The sequence below is a fragment of the Phycodurus eques genome, chromosome 3 (assembly GCF_024500275.1).
Source record: "Phycodurus eques isolate BA_2022a chromosome 3, UOR_Pequ_1.1, whole genome shotgun sequence".
Taxonomy (NCBI): Eukaryota; Metazoa; Chordata; class Actinopteri; order Syngnathiformes; family Syngnathidae; genus Phycodurus; species Phycodurus eques.
The window spans coordinates 19012859-19033393 of NC_084527.1; the positions used below are offsets into that span (position 1 = coordinate 19012859).

Genomic DNA, 20535 nt, shown 5'->3' on the forward strand with positions numbered 1-20535 from the left:
CCTTGAAAGTATCTAGGGCTTATTTATCCTTGTATTTTTTTTTCTTTTTTCTGGCAAAACGGCCAATATACTGAACTCATTAGCAATCCAGGAGCGTATGACCCAGTGGGAGTCTGAGTGTTGGCTTCAATTTTGTGGCTTGTTCAGTACGTTTGGGCCAGGCTGCACAGTCCAACACGCATTAAAATGCCGCCATAAACCTGGTGTGGAGTCGCTGCTGCGTGAAATGCCTGGCCAAGCATCTTTTGTATTATTGCAGTTGCGTGGCAGGTAATTAGACCCGTCGTTGTTGTTGCTGCTAATGATGATGATGGTGCCGCTGTTTGTTTGCAGCATAGGAAAAGCAGGAAAAGAAAGGCTAACGCTCATAAAAACCTTGTGCAATTATCCTAGTTTTCATGTTTCTGGAGGATGCGAGATTGCCCTTATTGTGAGCGTAAATCAAGCCTTTGTGTCACTGCAGACACAAGGGCTAATGGTAATTTTGCGTGCCTCTAAAAGTACGGGTTGATTTTTGCTATTGTGTACTTGCAGGATAGGTGAACTCACCGAAGCGGCAAGATGGCTGGCCAAAGCTGCTTTCTGGGAAGAAGGCGATGTACAACTTAGTGCTTATGAGGGGCGAACTTAAAGCGTAGAAAGTACAACTAGCCCCTTCATATTCGCGGTTCCCTATTCACAAATTCACCAATGTGTGTTTTTGTTCCGTGGAAGCTATCCGAGTCACTTTTTTGTGCTCTTTCTGTAAGAACACTTAAAAGGATTTATGGGCAGCTGTGGATCGATAGGTAGCTGGTTCGAATCCCGGCTCCGAGTGTCCGCATGTCGAAGTGTCCTTGGGCAAGACACTGAACCCTTATTTGCTCCCAGTGGGCCTGGCAGCGCCTTGCATGGCAGCAGTCGCCCATTAGTGTATCTCTGTATGTGTGTGTGAATGGGTGAATGTGAGGCTTTGTAAAGTGCTTTGGGCACTGTGATAGTGTAGATAAGACGCTAAATAAGTGCAGTTATTCACCCTAAGATGCCAAAAGATGGTGCCAAAGCCCTGGAAAAGTAGTAAATTGGAGTGAATCGTATTGTATCGCACTGAGGAAGAATCATCTTCGATGACAGCATATGGACGAAAGCGATATCGTATTGTAATTCAAGTGTATCATATCATATCACATTGTAATTGGAGTGCATCATATCATAATAAGAGTGTATCGTAATTGGAGCATTTGTTCTTTTGAACGAAACATTCACGAACGAAACAACACTAGACTGCATGTTGTTCATGCGATACCTTACTAAAAAAAAAAAAGAAAATATCATGAGTCCTACTTAAAAAACGGGTTTATCTCAACAAGTTACCCGCTCTGCATAATACTGTATGTGGCAACAAGCTAGCCAAGCTGTTTTTTCTTTTGTTTTTTTTTTAAGAAAAAGAGATCAACTGAATACCCTGCTACTACAGTATTTCCAACATCCTATCTTTGTGAAGCGGGCTTTTCTGCAGTGACGGTAACGAAGACAAAATTACGGAGCAGACTGGACATAAGCAACAAGCCCAGGGCTCACATTGATTCTGTGTTATGGTGAGTTGTTGTATTTAACATTCGTTTTTAAGCCGGTGTGTGTGTGTGTGTGTGTGTGTGTGTGTATGTGTATATATATATATATATATATATATATATATATATACACGTTCCAAAAATAACCCTGCGATAGGTGAAATCTATGAAGTAGGAAACTTTATTTTTAATTTTAATGAACAACGTATGAGGTTGGAAACATAAGAAATTATTAATTGTGACTCGTATGTGACTGTATTTCACGCTTCCTCTGACGACTTTGTGGTCGTGTCATCGGACTTGCGGCCGCATGTCTTGGACACTCAGGTGAAGAGAGCTGTCAACTGATCCACCACCTTGTGGTGAGTTGGCTCCGATGGTGGGGGAAGATGCCGGTCCGACGTGGCAGGCCCAAACGTATTGTGAGGGTCTGCTGGGAACGTCTGGCGGAATCCCCTGTCAGAAGGAGTTTCAACTCGCACCTCCGACAGAACTTTGCTCATGTTCCGGGAGAGGCGGGGGACATCGAGTACGAGTGGACCATGTTCCGCGCCTCCATTGCTGAGGCGGCCCGACCACCCTATCGTGGCAGCAATCCCCGAACCCGTTGGTGGACACCAACGGTGAGGGATGCTGTCAAGCTGAAGAAGGAGTCCTATCGGGCTTTTTTGGCCGGTGGGACTCTTGAGGCAGCTGATGGGTACCGGCTGGCCAAGCGGAATGCAGCTTTGGTGGTCGCTGAAGCAAAAACTCGGATATGGGAGGAGTTCGGTGAGGCCATGGAGAAAGACTTCCGGACGGCTTCGAGGAAAGTTTGGTCCACCATCCGGCGTCTCAGGAGAGGAAAGCAGTGCACCACCAACACTGTGTATAATGGGGATGGGGCGCTGCTGACCTCGACTCGGGACGTTGTGAGTCGGTGAGGAGAATACTTCGAAGACCTCCTCAATTCCACCGACACGCCTTCCCATGAGGAAGCAGAGTGTAGGTTCTCTGAGGCGGGCTCTCCTATCTCTGGGTTTGAGGTCACCGAGGTGGTTAAAAAGCTCCTTGGTGGCAAGGCCCCGGGGGTGGATGAGATTCGCCCGGAGTTCCTAAAGGCTCTGGATATTAGTGGGGCTGTTCTGGTTGACACGCCTCTGCAATATCGCGTGGACATCGGGGACAGTGCCTCTGGATTGGCAGACTGAGGTGGTGGTCCCCCTTTTTAAGAAGGGGTGTTTAAGAAAGGGGTTTAGAGGGTGTGTTCCAACTACAGAGGGAGCACACTCCTCAGCCTCCCTGGTAAGGTCTATTCAGGGGTGCTGGACAGGAGGGTGCATCGGGAAGTCGAATCTCATATTCAGGAGGAGCAGTGTGGTTTTCGTCCTGGCCGTGGAAAAGTGGACCAGCTCTACACCCTCGGCAGGTTCCTTGAGGGTGCATGGGATGTCGCCCAACCAGTCTAAATGTGTTTTATGGACTTGGAGAAGGCGTTCGACCATGTCCCTCGGGGAGTCCTGTGGAGGGTGCTTCGGCAGTATGGGGTAGCGCAACCCCTGATACGGGCTGTACGGTACCTGTACGATCGGAATCAGAGTTTGGTCCGCATATCCGGCAGTAAGTCGGACTCGTTCCTGGTGAGGGTTGGACTCCGCCAAGGCTGCCCTTTGTTACCGATTCTGTTCATAACTTTTATGGACAGAATTTCAAGGCGCAGCCGAGGCGTCGAGGGGGTCCGGTTTGGTGGCCTCAGTATTGTATTCTGCTTTTTGCAGATGATGTGGTTCTGTTGGCTTCATCAAGCTGTGATCTCCAACTCTCACTGGAGCAGTTCGCAGCTGATTGTGAAGCGGCTGGGATGGGAATCAGCACCTCCCAATCTGAGACCATGGTCCTCAGTCGGAAAAGGGTGGCTTGCCCTCTCCAGGTCGAGGATGAGATCCTACCCCAAGTGGAGGAGTTCAAGTATCTTGGAGTCTTGTTCACAAGTGAGGGTAGAATGGAACGTGAAATGGACAGGCGGATTGGTGCCGACTTTGTATCTGTCCGTTGTGATAAAGAAGGAGCGAACCTCTCAATTTACCGGTCGATCTACGTTCCTACCCTCACCTATGGTCACGGGCTGTGGGTAATGACCGAAGATCCCAGATACAAGCGGCCGAAATGAGTTTCCTCCGCAGGGTGTCCGGGCTCTTCCTTAGAGATAGGTTGCAAAAAAGGTTGAGGAACACTGATTTAAACCACAAGCAGTCTCGGAACACAGCACCAACTATATGGCCTTTGTCCAGTGGTGCTTTTATTTGTTCTAAAAGATAGTAGTTGGCCATCTCGGTAGAGTAATTTTGTCTAAATCCTAACTGTTGAGAATGCAGCAATTGGTTGGATACTAGATGGTTGATTAGTTGCTCAGCAACAATCTTGGAGACAAGTGGAAGGATAGCAATGGGCCTGTAGTTGCTGGCTGTGTTCCTATTCCCAGATTTGTATAGGTGTGACAACTGCAATTTTCCAGATTTGTGGGAATGTCTGAATTCTGATTCTGATTCAAATGTAGGGAGCAAAAGTAAAAATTCATCATTGTACTCAAGTGAAGTGCAGATACCTGGAAAATCTGTTAAAGCACAGTAACATAGTATTTGTACTTTGCTACTTCCCAACACTATTAATTATTAACAAGTAAAGCTAAAGCACTTTTTTGCGCATTTCAACACCACCTGTGGCGGAAAGGGCATAAATAAATGAGCATTTGATGCCAACAGACAGTAGATTTCCACTCCACTCGCGCCTGTCGCCGACCTCGCTGCCATTTTTAGCTTGCGGCAGCTCTGGCTTGCCTTGTCGCCACCTCGCCCGGCGGTGCCACGTGTAAACTCCTCGCCGCCAAGATCCAACCACCCCCTACCCTCCTTGTCTCCTGCACGGTGGGGGTCTCCAGGGACTGGGCTGTGGACCCGGAGCACACTAGCAGTCTTAAAGCGGCGCTACTGAGGGGAAGTCCTGTGCCTTTGAAGTAGCCTGTTTACTCTTGAGGGTGGTGGGGAGGGAGGTTTTGGGGGGAGGTACACAAGAATGCCAGTGTCATGACGGGAGCAGCAGAGGAAGCAGGAATGCGGCCCACAATCCCCAGCCTGTAGGAGACCGGACCGTGGACAACGTGGCGGCCATTTCTTCCCTGTTTATTTTAGCTCCCTTCGACCGCTCAGTCAGCAGCACTGTCTGCACAGCAGCGCATCCCTGGAAAAAAGAAACGGAAAATGGCCTCTGCTTGGATTTATGCCGCATATCTATCGCATTATAACTTTGGTACTTTAAAAGCCTTTGTACTTCCTTAATCACGGTGCTGTCAAATGAGCCTGGGAGAACTAAAGATCGCATTGTAGCATAATTGGAGTGTATCCAGTCGTATTGTAATTGGAGTAAATCTTTTTGCGATGGTAGTGTATCTTATCAAATCGTAATTGGAGTGTATCATATCGTTATCGGTGTGTATTGCTTCATAATTGGAGTGTACAGTATCTTATTGTATCGCATCATAATTTCAGTGTATATTATCGTATCGCATAGTAATTGGAGTGTATCATCGTTATCAGAGCATATCGCTTCATAATTGGAGTGTCCAGTAGTTTATCATCTTGCATTGTAATTTGAGTATGTCATATCGTAACACAATATAGACCCTTTCCCAAAAATTAGAATATCATGGAAAAGTTTATTTATTTCCAAAATTCCATTCAAAAAGTTAAACTCATAAATTATAGATTCATGGCCCTCAATTTAAACCATTTCAAGTATTTATTTATTTTTACATAATTTGGGGCTTCCAGCTCATAAAACCCACAAAATCAGGAGTTAAAAAAATTAGAATACTCTGAAGAAATCACCATTTACTTAGCAGTTTTTGTTGAAAAAAAGAAATAAATTAGGGTCCCATTAAATCAATCAAAATATGGTACTTTCAAAACGATATGTTAATCTTGGTTGGGAATCCCTTTGCTTTAATCAGTGCTTCGATGCACCGTGATGTTGAGGCAATCAGCCTGTAGCATTGCCTGGGAGTTATGGAAGCCCAGAATTCCTTGATGCTTGCTGTCAGTTCTTCTTTGTTTTTGGGTCTGGTGCCCCTCCTTTTCCTCTTGATGGCACAAGTCAGTGCAAACTGTAGGCCGGTCCGAAGCCCGGATAAATGCAGAGGGTTGCGTCAGGAAGGGCATCCGGCTTAAAACCTTGCCAAACAAATATGAGCGTTCATCCAAAGAATTCCATACCGGATCGGTCGTGGCCCGGGTTAACAACGTCCGCCACCGGCGCCGTCAACCTGCGGGGCGCCGTTGGAAATTCAGCTACTGTGGGTCGAAGTCAAAGAAGAAGAGGAGGTGGAAAGCGGGTTCTTCGGCAGAAAGAGAAGAGGAAAACACAGAGCCTAGAACTGAATGTGTGGACTTTGAATGTTGGGACTATGACAGGAAAATCTAGGGAGTTGGTTGACATGATGATTAGGAGAAAGGTTGATATATTGTGTGTCTAGGAGACCAGGTGGAAAGGCAGTAAGGCTAGAAGTTTAGGGGCAGGGTTTAAATTATTTTACCATGGTGTAGATGGGAAGAGAAATGGAGTCGGGGTTATTTTGAAAGAAGAGTTGGCTAAGAATGTCTTGGAGGTGAAAAGAGTATCAGATCGAGTGATGAGGCTGAAATTTGAAATTGAGGGTGTTATGTGTAATGTGATTAGTGGCTATGCCCCACAGGTAGGATGTGACCTAGAGGTGAAAGAGAAATTCTGGAAGGAGCTAGATGATGTAGTTCTGAGCATCCCAGACAGAGAGAGAGTCGTAATTGGTGCAGATTGTAATGGACATGTTGGTGAAGGTAATAGGGGTGATGAAGAAGTGATGGGTAAGTAGGGCATCCAGGAAAGGAACTTGGAGGGACAGATGGTGGTAGACTTTGCAACAAGGATGCAAATGGCTGTAGTGAACACTTTTTTTCAGAAGAGGCACAAACATAGGATGACCTACAAGAGCGGAGGTAGAAGCACACAGGTGGATTACATCTTGTGCAGACGATGTAATCTGAAGGAGGTTACCAACTGTAAGGTAGTGGTAGGGGAGAGTGTGGCTAGACAGCATAGGATGGTGGTGTGTAAGATGACTCTGGTGATGGGGAGGACAATTAGGAAGACAAAGGCAGAGAAGAGAACCATGTGGTGGAAGCTGAGACAGGACGAGTGTTGTGCAGCTTTTCGGGAAGAGGTGATACAGGCTCTCGGTGGACGGCAGGAGCTTCCAGAAGACTGGACCACTGCAGCCAAGGTGATCAGAGAAGCAGGCAGGAGAGTACTTGGTGTATCTTCTGGCAGGAAAGGAGAGAAGGAGACTTGGTGGTGGAACCTCACAGTACAGGAAATCATACAAGGAAAAAGGTTAGCTAAGAAGAAGTGGGACACTGAGAGGACCGAGGAGAGGCGAAAGGAATACATTGAGATGCGATACAGGGCAAAGATAGAGGTGGCAAAGGCAAAACAAGAGGCATATGATGACATGTATGGCAGGTTGGACACTAAAGAAGGAGAAAAGGATCTATACAGGCTGGCCAGACAGAGGGATAGAGATGGGAAGGATGTGCAGCAGGTTAGGGTGGTTAAGGATAGAGATGGAAATACGTTGACTGGTGCCAGCAGTGTGCTTGCTAGATGGAAAGAATACTTCGAGGAGTTGATGAATGAGGAAAATGATAGAGAAGGGAGAGTAGAAGAGGTAAGTGCGGTGGACCAGGAAGTGGCAATGATTAGTAAGGGGGAAGTTAGAAAGGCATTAAAGAGGATGAAAAATGGAAAGGCAGTTGGTCCTGATGACATTCCTGTGGAGGTATGGAAGCATCTAGGAGAGGTGGCTGTGAAGTTTTTGACCAGCTTGTTCAATAGAATTCTAGTGCGTGAGAAGATGCCTGAGGAATGGAGGAAAAGTGTACTGGTGCCCATTTTTAAGAACAAAGGTGATGTGCAGAGCTGTGGCAACTATAGAGGAATAAAGTTGATTAGCCACACAATGAAGTTATGGGAAAGAGTAGTGGAGGCTAGACTCAGGACAGAAGTGAGTATTTGCGAGCAACAGTATGGTTTCATGCCTAGAAAGAGTACCACAGATGCATTATTTGCCTTGAGGATGTTGATGGAAAAGTACAGAGAAGGTCAGAAGGAGCTACATTGTGTCTTTGTAGATCTAGAGAAAGCCTATGACAGAGTACCCAGAGAGGAACTGTGGCACTGCATGCGGACGTCTGGAGTGGCAGAGAAGTATGTTAGAATAATACAGGACATGTACGAGGGCAGCAGAACAGCGGTGAGGTGTGCTGTAGGTGTGACAGAAGAATTTAAGGTGGACGTGGGACTGCATCAGGGTTCAGCCCTGAGCCCCTTCCTTTTTGCAGTGGTGATGGATAGGCTGACAGATGAGGTTAGACTGGAATCCCCGTGGACCATGATGTTTGCAGATGACATTGTGATCTGCAGTGAAAGCAGGGAGCAGCTGGAGGAACAGTTAGAAAGATGGAGGCATGCACTGGAAAGAAGAGGAATGAAGATTAGCCGAAGTAAAACAGAATATATGTGCATGAATGAGAGGGCTGGTGGGGGAAGAATGAGGCTACAGGGAGAAGCGATAGCAAGGGTGGAGGACTTTAAATACTTGGGGTCAACCGTCCAGAGCAATGGTGAGTGTGGTCAGGAAGTGAAGAAACGGGTCAAAGCAGGTCGGAACGGGTGGAGGAAGGTGTCAGGTGTGTTATGTGACAGAAGAGTCTCTGCTAGGATGAAGGGCAAAGTTTATAAAACAGTAGTGAGGCCAGCCATGATGTATGGATTAGAGACAGTGGCACTGAAGAGACAACAGGAAGCAGAGCTGGAGGTGGCGGAAATGAAGATGTTGAGGTTCGCTCTCGGAGTGACCAGGTTGGATAAAATTAGAAATGAGCTCATCAGAGGGACAGCCAAGGTTCGATGTTTTGGAGACAAAGTTAGAGAGCGCAGACTTCGATGGTTTGGACACGTCCAGAGGAGAAATAGTGAGTATATTGGAAGAAGGATGATGAGGATGGAGCTGCCAGGCAAGAGAGCTCGAGGAAGACCAAAGAGAAGGTTGATGGATGTCGTGAGGGAAGACATGATGGCAGTTGGTATTCGAGAGGAGGATGCAGGAGATAGGCTTACATGGAAAAGGATGACGCGCTGTGGCGACCCCTAACGGGACAAGCCGAAAGGAAAAGAAGAAGAATACCCCATAGATTCTCAATGGGGTTTAGATCCGGCGAGTTGGATGGCCAGTCAAGCACTGTGATGGCATGGGCATCAAACCAGGTTTTGGTGTTTCAGGCTGTAAGGGCAGGGGCCAGGTCCTGTTGGAAGATGAAATCTGCATCTCCATACAGATCCTCAGCAGAAGGAATCATGACGTTCTCTCAAACATTCTGGTAGACTGTTGCGGTGACCTTGGATTTAAGAAAGCAGAGTTTACCAACACTTGTACTGGACATTGCACCCCAAATCATGACTGACTGTGGATAGTTCACACTGAAGCTCAAGCAGCTTGGGTTCTGTTCTTCACCAGTCTTCCTCCAAACCCTTGGACCTTGATTCCCGAATGAAAGGCACATTTTACTTTTATCGGAAAAGAGGACCTTGGACCACTGGCCAACAGTCCAGACCTTCTCCTTGGCCCAGTTGAGACACTTCCTACGTTGGCTCAGGCTCAGAATTGGCTTGAACCAAAGAACCCGACGAGTTGTAGCCCATCTCCCGGATGCATCTGTATGTGGTGGTTTTTGAAGCTGTGACTCCCGCCTCATTCCACTCTTTCTGGATCTCTGCTAGATTCTTGAATCTGCTCTGTTTGATAATCCGATGAAGCCCACGATCATCTCTTTTGCTGGTGCATCTCCTACCACATTTTGTCCTTCCACTAGACTTTACATTGATATGCTTGGACACAGTACTCTGTGAACAGGCAGCCCCCTTAGCTATGAACTTTTGTGGCTTACCCATCCTATGGAGGGTATCATTGATGGTCTTCTGGCCAGTTGTCAAGTCTGCAGTCTTCCCCATATTGAACTCAGCTGAGACAATTAAACCAAACTGAAGCAATTTAATGACACCTGGGGAAACCTGTGCAGGTACTTTGAGTTTAGTAGATGATTAGTGTGTGACACTCAGTTTAAAACATTTATGGCCTGCAAAATTTGGTCTGATTTCTTCCCAGTATTAAATGTTTTTTTTATTCCTGATTTCGTGGGATTTATGAGCTGGGAGCCCAAATACAAAATAAACGAATACATAATTGAAATTGTTTAAATAGTGGGCCCTGAATCTATAATCTATAAAAGTTTAACTTTTTGAATGGAATTATGGAAATAAATAAACTTTTCCACGATATTAATTTTTTTTGGAAAGGGTCTGTAATTGGAGAAAATTGTGTTGGATCATAATTCGAATCAATCATATCATGATTGGAGTGTACAGTAACATAACACAACTTAATCGGAGTGAATCGTATTGTATCGTATCTAACACATTGTAATTGGGTGAAGTGTACTGCATCATAATTGGAATGAATCATATGATTGGAGAGTATTCTATGATTATGCATCATAATTGTAGTGTATCGAATTGTATCAGATCGTAATTGTTGTGAATCATTTTGCATTGTATCATCTGTGTGTATCATATTGGAATTACAATGAATCTCATTGCATTGTAATTGGAGCATATTGTATTGCACTGCAGTTGCAATGTACTGTATACTGTATCGGAATTGGAATTAATCATATCACATGGACATAGGAGTGAAGCACATCTTGTCTTAATTGATATATCCTAATTGGAGTATCATAAATGGAGTGGAATGTATCGGCAAGTAATGGGAATGAATGATCCATCCATCCATCCATTTTCTGAGCCGCTTCTCCTCACTAGGGTCGCGGGCGTGCTGGAGCCTATCCCAGCTATCATCGGGCAGGAGGCGGGGTACACCCTGAACTGGTTGCCAGCCAATCGCAGGGCACATACAAACAAACAAACATTCGCACTCACATTCACACCTACGGGCAATTTAGAGTTGTCAATTAATCTACCATGCATGTTTTTGGGATGTGGGAGGAAACCAGAGTGCCCAGAGAAAACCTCACGCAGGCACGGGGAGAACACGCAAACTCCACACAGGTGGGGCCGGGATTTGAACCCCAGTCCTCAGAACTGTGAGGCAGACGCTCTAATCAGTCGTCCACCGTGCCGCCGGAACGAATTATATCACACAGTATTTTAATTGGAGTGAATGTCATTGCATCATAATTGTAGTGTAGCGTTTCATAATTGGAATGAATCATATCATATCCCATTTCAGTTGGAGTGTATCATATTGTATCACAATTGGAATGAATAGAGGGTTTGGTGGAGTGAAAAGCTAAGCAGTGTTAGTGGGGTGCTAAGTATGCATGACCACTTCCATCACATGGATGAGTGTGATCGGTTTCACAGTGTACTACCAGCCAGACCCAATACTGTCAGGTCCAATAATGCACTTCATTTTCATATCAGACAGAGCCAGAGTTGCGCACTCTGAAGCCAAATCTGATTTTTCCCTCTTATGTAACGATGAGGGATCATCTGCACGTCGGGCCAATCACCATTTTGGAGATCATTTGTTCATATCTGAGAAATGCACGCGCGCACACACACACACACACACACACACACACACACACACACACATTGTGTGCTTAGAACTGTGACTGTACATACAGTATACAGTCATGCTAAAAAATATTGGCACCCTGGGATGCCTATGGTTTTCGTCATGCTAGTATAAAAGGACACACCCTTTTTTCCCTGACTGTCTGACATAAAATCAGACTAAACTTTTAGGTCAACTAGGATTACCAAGGATTTTTGTAGACAAACATATACCTGAGTATGTACGATCCCCATTCCAATGTGGTTGGGACGTTGTGTTAAACAAATAAAAACAGAATACAATGATTTACAAATCATGTTCAACCTATATTTAATTGAATACACTACAAAGACTAGATATTTAATGTTCAAACTGATAAACTTGATTGTTTTTAGCAAATAATCATTAACTTAGAATTTTATGGCTGCAAACATTCCAAAAAAGCTGGGGCAGGTCGCATAAAAGACTGCGAAAGTTGAGGAATGCTCATCAAACACCTGTTTGGAACATCCCACAGATGAACAGGCTAATTGGGAACAGGTGGGTGCTATGATTGGGTATAAAAGGAGCAAGCAAAGATGGGGCGAGGTTCACCTCTTTGTGAACAAGTGCGTGAGAAAATAGTCAAAGCAGTTTAAGGACAATGTTCCTCAACGTACAATTGCAAGGAATTTAGGGATTTCATCATCTACGGTCCATAATATCATCATAAGGTTCAGAGAATCTGGAGAAATCACTGCATGTAAGCAGCAAGGCCAAAAACCAACATTGAATGCCCATGACGTTCGATCCCTCAGGTGGCACTGCATCAAAAACTGACATCAATGTGTAAAGGATATCACCACATGGGCTCAGGAACACTTCAGAAAAACAATGTCAGTAAATAAATACAGTTCGGTGCTACATCCGTAAGTGCAACTTGAAACTCGACTATCCAAAGCAAAAGCCATTTATCAACAACACCCAGAAACGCCGCCGGCTTCTCTGGTCCCGAGCTCCTCTAAGATGGACTGATGCAAAGTGGAAAAGTGTTCTGTGGTCCAACGAGTCCACATTTCAAATTGTTTTTGGAAATTGTAGACATCGTGTCCTCCGGACTAAAGAGGAAAAGAACCATCCGGACTGTTATGGACGTAAAGTTCAGAAGCCAGCATCTGTGATGGTATGGGGCTAGGTTAGTGCCAATGGCATGGGTAACATCTGTGAAGGCACCATTAATGCTGAAAGGTACATACAGGTTTTGGAGAAACATATGCTGCCATCCAAGAAACGTCTTTTTCATGTACGCCCCCTGCTTATTTCAGCAAGACAATGCCAAACCACAGTCTGCACGTGTTACAATAGCGTGGCTTTGTAGTAAAAGAGTGCGGGTACTAAACGGGCTTGCCTGCAGTCCAGACCTGTCTCCAAGTGTGGCGCATTATTGAAGCGTAAAATACGACAACGGAGACCTCGGACTGTTGAACAGCTTAAGCTGTACATCAAGCAAGAATGGGAAAGAATTCCACCTACAAAGCTTCAACTATTAGTGTCCTCAGTTCCCAAACGTTTATTGAACGTTGTTAAAAGAAAAGGTGAATTTTTTTTTACTATGCAATAAAATAATAATAATGGTAATAAAGAAAAATAAGACATTGTGTGTGGCTGGACTCGAAATGTGTGAATAGGTTACAGAGTGTTGAGCTAGTACAAAGTTGTGTGAAGCTAATATTTTACCCCAAAATTTTAATTAACTATTGTATTTCTACTTGGGCGGCATGGTGGCCGACTAGTTACCACATCTGCCTCACAGTTCTGAGGACCGAGGTTCATATCCCGGCCTCACCTGTGTGGATTTTGCATGTTCTCCCCGTGCCTGCGTGGGTTTTCTCTGGGCACTCCGGTTTCCTCCCACATCCCAAAAACATGCATGTTTTTGGGATGTGGAACACCTCACCTCTCCGGTGAGGTGTTCCGGGCACCTCGCACCGGGAGGACACCGTGGGGAGACTTATGTCACCCGGCTGGCCTCGTAACGCCTCGGGATCCCATCGGAAGAGCTGCTTGAAGTGGCTGGGGAGAGGGAGTCTGGGCGTCCCTGCTAAAGCTACTTCCCCCGCAACCCGACCTCAGATGAGTGAAAGAAAATGGACGGATGGATGGATTCTGAAGGATTTTCTCTAAACAACATACCGATGCATTTCAAACCCACAAACACCGTCAGACAAAAGCTGGTTCGCCCCAACGACAAAATAAAGAGAAGCAAACTCAGCAATGTTGTTTATGCAGTGCAGTGTATGGAAGTGTGCAATGCTCTCTACACTGAAGACACTCAGCAACCTCTACAGAAATGCATGGCACAACCTAGGAGAGCAGTTTCTTTCGAGTCCAAAGTCAGCAGTTCATGTGCATCTTAAAAAGAAGCAACATTCCTTTGAGGACAGCAATGTCCAAGTTTTGGATAGGGAATACTGCTGGTTTGAAAGAGGTGTGAAAAAGCCATCCACTGTATGTCAAACTAGCAACGTGTCCACACGGCAACAGAGCCGATCTATTTCTTTTTCATTTTTAAAATGTTTCCTGTAAACGTGTAATCATTTTCATAAGTCACTAAAAACAAGAGTATAAGAAGCCTGTGCAATGTAAACAATGTACTCACAGGGGGGAATGTGAAGCGGTTGCCGTTCTGCTTTTTATCCACAGTTGATTTAAGAACGTGGAATATACTGTTCATCTCATTGTTGCTGACAGTGGGAGAAGAGGAGGATAATAAAAACCATGTCATGCTCAGGAGCTGCAGCACAAACGCATAACCATGATCCACCATTGTTGTTGTTGTTGGTGGTGGTCTGCGCACGGTTACACGAGAACTGGGACTAGCATCTAATCATCTCAGGAAAGATGCCAAATGCAAGGGCAGCTTTTTTTAGATTTCTTCACTCTGTAAAAATGATCGTACTCGGGTCCCAAAAACGCTTTTTCCAAATGGATAAAACACAGAAACGTACAACCGGTTTGTATGCAGGACGCTCATTCACCGGCCACGGCTGGCATCAACACCAACCCCATTGTGACCACCACCAGAGAGAAAGACAGAGACTCCACAATTAAAAAAAATATTAGAAACCGTTTGCATTAAAGGTGAAACGTCTTCAACAAACAAGAACAGTACTGTTGTCTCGATTCAACCATTGCGGATTACAATTACCTGGATGACTGAGAATCTACTTTTTAAATACATACAGAAGCAGAGTTGCCGGATGTTCCCAGGACTCTGGATACGGTTGCGAGGCAGCTCAATGAGACAGTGCAGCAGCGCCGACGCCGCGACGCCGGTGAGAACGACTACAACATCGAAGTCCTGCTGGGAGTCGACGACTCAGTGGTTCGATTCCACGGGAAGGAACATGTGCAGAATTACCTCCTCACGCTCATGAATATTGTAAGTACACATTTAAACTTTTGCTAAAGAAAAGTAAAAGTAACCTAACCTCTCATGTAATTGAAATAATGACGATGAATGGTATGGATTGCCTTGCACAAGTGTGTCTCTGCATACTTATGTGCACTGACCCACAGTTGGATAAGAATACGCACGCACGCACACACACACACACACACACACACACACAGACACAGACGCACTAATTGATACACACAGCAGGGGAGTGTTTGGTGTGTGAGGGCATGTTGCGAATGCATGCTTTCCCTCGCACTGATCACCAGGAAGTGGCCACGCCAACCTGCCACCATCCTGTCTGCTTGACCTGAAAATTTCACCAGATGTCGGGAACAACAAAAGTAATCCATACATACAAAAAATGTTGAACAAATAAGCTCAGAAATTAAGTTGTGTGTAAAAATGAAATGACACAGGGAAACAGTAACGTGAACGCATGACGAAAATGAAAGCCAAGACAACACCTAAAATCTGTCAATAATCAAACAGCAATCCAGCCCCTTGTCAGTGCTAGGGTTGGGCATCGCTTCAATTTGAGCGATTCCGGTTCCGATTCCGGTTCCTTAGTTCGAGTCCGGTTCCAAACGATTCTCGATTCCGATTCTTTTCGGGGGGTGGGTCGAAAAAGTTTGCATGGTTGAAATAAAGGGTGTCCAAATTATGAACATCCATTTTCTTAGCAGCCCACAGCATAGACTAAAATGAACATTTGACTCAAGGTTCTTTATAACCAGTATCAATATCAAACCTATGAACTAAAAGGCAATGTGTGTGGAACTAACCCATTTGACTTAATATTCATTAATTGTTTCAGCTAAAAGTTAAATATCGCATTGTTAGAATATTTATTTTAACAATGCTGTATAGCTGTCCCTGTATTCTGTTTCATCACGTCAAATGGTTTGTGCAAGTTTTAACTTGACTTCTTGCTTTAAGCTTGTAGCCTTTTATTTTGAAGGGGACGCACCGGAACTCAGTATTTTGGCACAAAACGTAACTTCACACGGCACCGGTGATTTTTTTTAATTTAATTTTTTTAATGGATGGAACCAAATGCTCTAAAACGCTGATTCCTTTCCATACCCACCAATGAGGCACACGGTTAGTTTTTGTGATACTGTGAGACAATGTTTATGTGAAATTTGTCCCAATTCAGTCGGATATAAAGTTGCTACAGTGAAGTTTTAGCCCAATGTTATTTATTTATTTATTTTTCGTCATTGGCGCTTACGTTGGCTTACATCGTCACAAGGTAAACAGTGTTTGATGTACTCTGCCACCGTGGCCTGTATGCACGCTGCACGCTCTATATTTAATGAGAAAAATGGTGACGTGTTAAATACTTATTTCAGCCGCTGTGTGATGCCTTTTGGTACTTTATTTTAATGTAAATTTATGTTGGCAAAATCAGTTATTTTTGTAATTAAATTAAAACTACCGAAGTAAACCTTAAACCATATTCTAATTATCCATCCATTTTCCGGACCGCTTATCCTCAATCAGGTCATGGGTGTGCTGTCACCTATTTCAGCTGGCACTGGGTGAGAGGTGAGGTACATATAGACAAGCAATCATTCACACTCATATCTACACCTACGGGCAATTAAGAGTCTTCAATTAATCTACCGTGCATGTTTTTATAATGTGGGAGAAAACCGGAGTACCCGGAGAAAATGCACCTGGGCATGGGGAGAACATTCAAACTCCACACAGGCAAGGCCAGATTTGAACCTAGGTCCTCAGCACTGTGAGGCAGATGTGCCAAGTTACCAGTCACCCACTGTGCCGCCATAGTCTAATCAAATTTATTTAATTTTAATAGAATTTGATGAATATATTAATGGAAGAAGAAGAAAAAGAAGATGATGTTTATGGTGATGATGATGATAGAGACCGTGTCACATTTTTACACCCTGACGAATTCAATTCAAAGGAAAGGCTGCTGCAGATAACATGCTGTGGTTTTAAGGGAAAACATTCAGTCTTCTCCAGGTTCACTTTATTGCCGGAAAAAAGCTGAAATTCTCCGGAATGCTTAAAAACAGCAGGAACAGAAGTCGTGGGATCAGTTACGTATAATAATGGCTGTTCAGCATATAACGATAATCTGTATTCAATTCCATTTCTAAAAAGAGAGGAAGATCTTAATGTGATAGACAAGGGCTCATTAGCAATGGCAAAGAGCAAAGGCAATAACAGACAACCTTGGCAAGCAAAATAAACATACTAAATATCAACAGTGTGGCTAATACACTGGCTGGCTGAAGAAAGTGATTCCAAGAAATAAATTCAGCAAATAATCCACATTTCTTCAAAACAGCAAACAAGTACTCCCTCTCTATTCTCTTGAATGCATTTTCAGCATCTAACACAATCACAATCTCAGGGAGTTCAGCCGAATGTTTGGAATAAATAATATCAAAACGTGTGTTGAAAAAGTATTACAGCTTCTTATAAAACCATTCTGCTCTTCAAATATAATGTAAGGAACAAGGTTCTCTATATGAGAAGCAATCACTGAAAAGATAAAGGGAAAACTTAAACAACACAATGAACTCCAAGTCAATCACGCTTCAGTATGGAAGCAACACTGATTGTGAATCAGTTTCATGTGCAGTTTTGCAAATGGAAGAGACAATGGGTAGACATGAGAGGCAATTAGCAAGACAGCTCTTTAAAAAATGGTTCTGCAGGTGGTGACCATAGACCATTTCTCTGTACTCATCCATTCTGGCATTGTAGGGAGTGCATTCATGCACTTAGATGCCACTACCGAGGCTCATTTTGACTCATCTTGAGGGATTTCCACAGAAGTTGGATCAGCCTGTGATCTTATTTTCCACTTTGATTTTGAGTATGATTCTGAATCCAGACCTCCATGGGATGAGGATTTTGATTTCCATTAATCATTCTTTTGTTATTTTGTTCTCAACACATTCCACTATGTAATGAATGAGGATTTTCAACCGTAATATATCATTCTTTGAGATCTAGAATGTGTTATTCCCTTTATTTCTGTGAGCAGGTGCTTTAGCCAACACCAGATCAGCATTGAGTAGAGATAGTGGCCTATAAGAACCACAAGAGGTAGGCTCTTTGTCTTTCCTAAGAAGGAGGGCAGTGGTGGCTACGGTTAAAGTACTGAAGGTGGTAATGAACCATGATGCAAGGATTCATTGAATACAGATAGAAGTAGTGGTGCCAATTTTCTGATACATTTTTTTAAAGAATTAAAAGGAAACCAATCTGAGCCCGGGGTTTAGTTAGATTACGTAGCTTTAATTAGATTTAATAACCTTTTAAGAGAAAATTGAGTGTCCAATTGTTCTGCAGTATTAGACTCAATGCGAGGGTTCGATAGATTTTGAATAAAATCATTAATTGTAGTACTGGCGACAGTAAATTCCAATTTATACTGTACAATAAAGGGTAGCAAGATTTTAATGATGCATTGATTTCCATGGGGTATGTAGTTATTATATTATGAGCATTTTCAAACTTGGGTATCAAACGTGTGGCGTGATGTCGTGTCTGATGTGCCAGTAAGTGACTTGCTGTGTGACCGTATTCATAATATGAAACCTGACTCTACAGTGCTCTGCTTCTGTAGTTGAAACAAGGTCGAATTCTGCTTGTAAATCTACATGGTGCTTCAGCAATTCTGGAGTAGGGTTCAGTGCAACACCTCTTTTTTAAATGCGTATCCTCAAAATGACTTTAACCCCATGCTCAGCTGACATGAGCTGGAATAGGCAAAAAGGCTTTAGAATTTTAATTTGTTCAAATTCTGGAATGGGTCCAAGAGACTTTTTTCGTGTGTCCTGTTATGATAGACATTTCCACTGGATTTCATGTCGATTGGTGGAACTGGTGTTGGCGGCTAATTTTAGTCTTACTTCTGATGGAATAATTTGGCCAAATTCTCTAGTAGGAATTCACAAGTAAATCATAATGTATGACTTCCTGCTCAATTGTGGGCATGGGTTATTGAGAGTTTTTCATGCATCCTGTTATGATAGACATGTCCACCTAATACCATATCAATCAGTGAAACTGGTGTTGGGGGCTAATTTTCTCATAATTTCCAGGTGATGATATTCGGATGAATTCTTTGTAGGAGTTTAGCAAAGTATACCAAAAGGGTTATTTCGAACCAAAATGGCTAAATTTCTGTTCAATTTAGAGCATGGGTCCTTGAGAGTTTTTGGTGCATTCTGTTATGATATCCTAATTTTAATTTGATTGGTCAAACTGGTGTCCAGGGCTAATTTTGTGTAACTTTCCAGGCACTGCTAAATGACTTCCAATGAGTTTTCACAAGGACACTGCTTGCCCTGACTCATTTCATGTAATGGCATCTTTTGTGTGTCAGTGGAGCCTTTAATTGCATTTCATGGGTCCACCCATCAGAAAAAGATAATCACTGGAGACGGAAGACAAAAGAAAGAAGCTGTCAAAAGCCTTGTTCCTTTAATGAGATATTCTCATGCAGATGGTGGAATGCTTTGGCCCCAGAATTTGGACGCTTATTGCCCAGCAACAAGTCTACTGACGATGAGGGAACCCTTCCCTCTTCCAGCCCCTCCCTCCCTTGAGGGCCTAGAAATGATGATTGCCCACACATGGACACACACGCACAAACATATACTGTATGCACACACTCCGTCTGATAGGTGTTGTGTTGATGATGATGATCATGTGGGATGGAAATGACTATTGAGGGGATGTGACGGTAAGCGGCTGATTTCAGCCACTTGGTGCTTTCCCAACAAATAATAGAGTTACGCATCAGGGAGGGAAAGACGGGTGGCTGATGTACACCTCCCTAGCCCCACCACCCAAAATTGATTTCGCTTAGCAGTGGGAAAATTGGTAGGCGTGTCCGGTATGAGTAGACCCACAAAAAATCAGAAGAAGCCATGCCTGAAAAGACATAAAAAGTCTGGAAGCGACGCCTGCGTTACTTCCGGTTTAGCGTCATTTTAAATTACAGCGTTCTAAATTAAGATGTTTTATCTAATAAAAGGGGCACCACGGCACTTTTTATGTGGATAAAATTTAGGGAAAGTGACGAGAAATCTTTTCATCAGTCGTAATCTGAAGATTGCTACACTTTCTGAAATTTTGATAAATTCTAGATGGCCAGAGGTTTCTTCCCTCGAACCTAAACACACACAACAATGCAGGTAGTGATTTTATTTGAAAATTTAATGATCTAACATGGGGAATCTACAGGCAAGCAATACAGAAAAACATTGGCAAAGGAAACTGACTTGTGATGTGAGATTAGGAGTGAGCATGGGGTGTCAATGCGTATAGCTGGAATTCCTATTCTCGCTTGTTTAAAACCCAAATATGCTCTAATCTGTACTTTTAGTAGACCCCAAGATTGATTTAGGTGTGTTGACCAATTCAGGCAGGCGGGTCGACCTTCCGTGGGTTGGCAAGAGCGCTCACGAGGGGTGGTTTGCAGGAAAAAGAAGCAAAGAGAAAAAGACGCACTTCAAGTGGAGGTTGGCCGGCACGCTGGCAGTGGCAATGCTTGCCACGTGGTCAGGGAAAGCTCACATCGCAATTCCTTCCCAACGGAGCCTCATCCGTAAACTGCCCCCCACCCAAAAGGGTAGCTTTGGGGAGCTGGCAGGTGCTCCCTGCGGTCCACACTTGGCAGCGCGGCAGGGAAGTTAGGTGTCTCCCAACCTCCGTTGGGGGCTCCCCGGGCTGGGGCAGGCCTTCGGCAGGTGGAGGAGTGAGAGACAGAGAGCGAGAGAGACAAAGGAGCTTCAGCCTTTTTATCCGCTTCAGAGAGCGAGGCCGGCCCCTTTTAACCAAATGGAAGGCAG

General features: G+C 44.1%; 1 protein-coding gene across 6 annotated transcripts in view; it reads left to right on the forward strand.

Moving 5' to 3' along the window:
- adamts3 (ADAM metallopeptidase with thrombospondin type 1 motif, 3) overlaps positions 1 to 20535 on the forward strand; it is a 139815-nt gene that overhangs the window by 54151 nt on the left and 65129 nt on the right. For 5 of the 6 annotated variants that reach the window (XM_061672336.1, XM_061672335.1, XM_061672337.1 and 2 more), the window contains one exon: positions 14478 to 14674. In XM_061672336.1, the coding sequence (XP_061528320.1) occupies positions 14478 to 14674 (197 nt within the window). Of the gene's footprint in view, positions 1 to 4768; positions 4839 to 14477; positions 14675 to 20535 lie in introns of those variants that run through there. The other variant, XM_061672339.1, reaches the window with a different exon arrangement.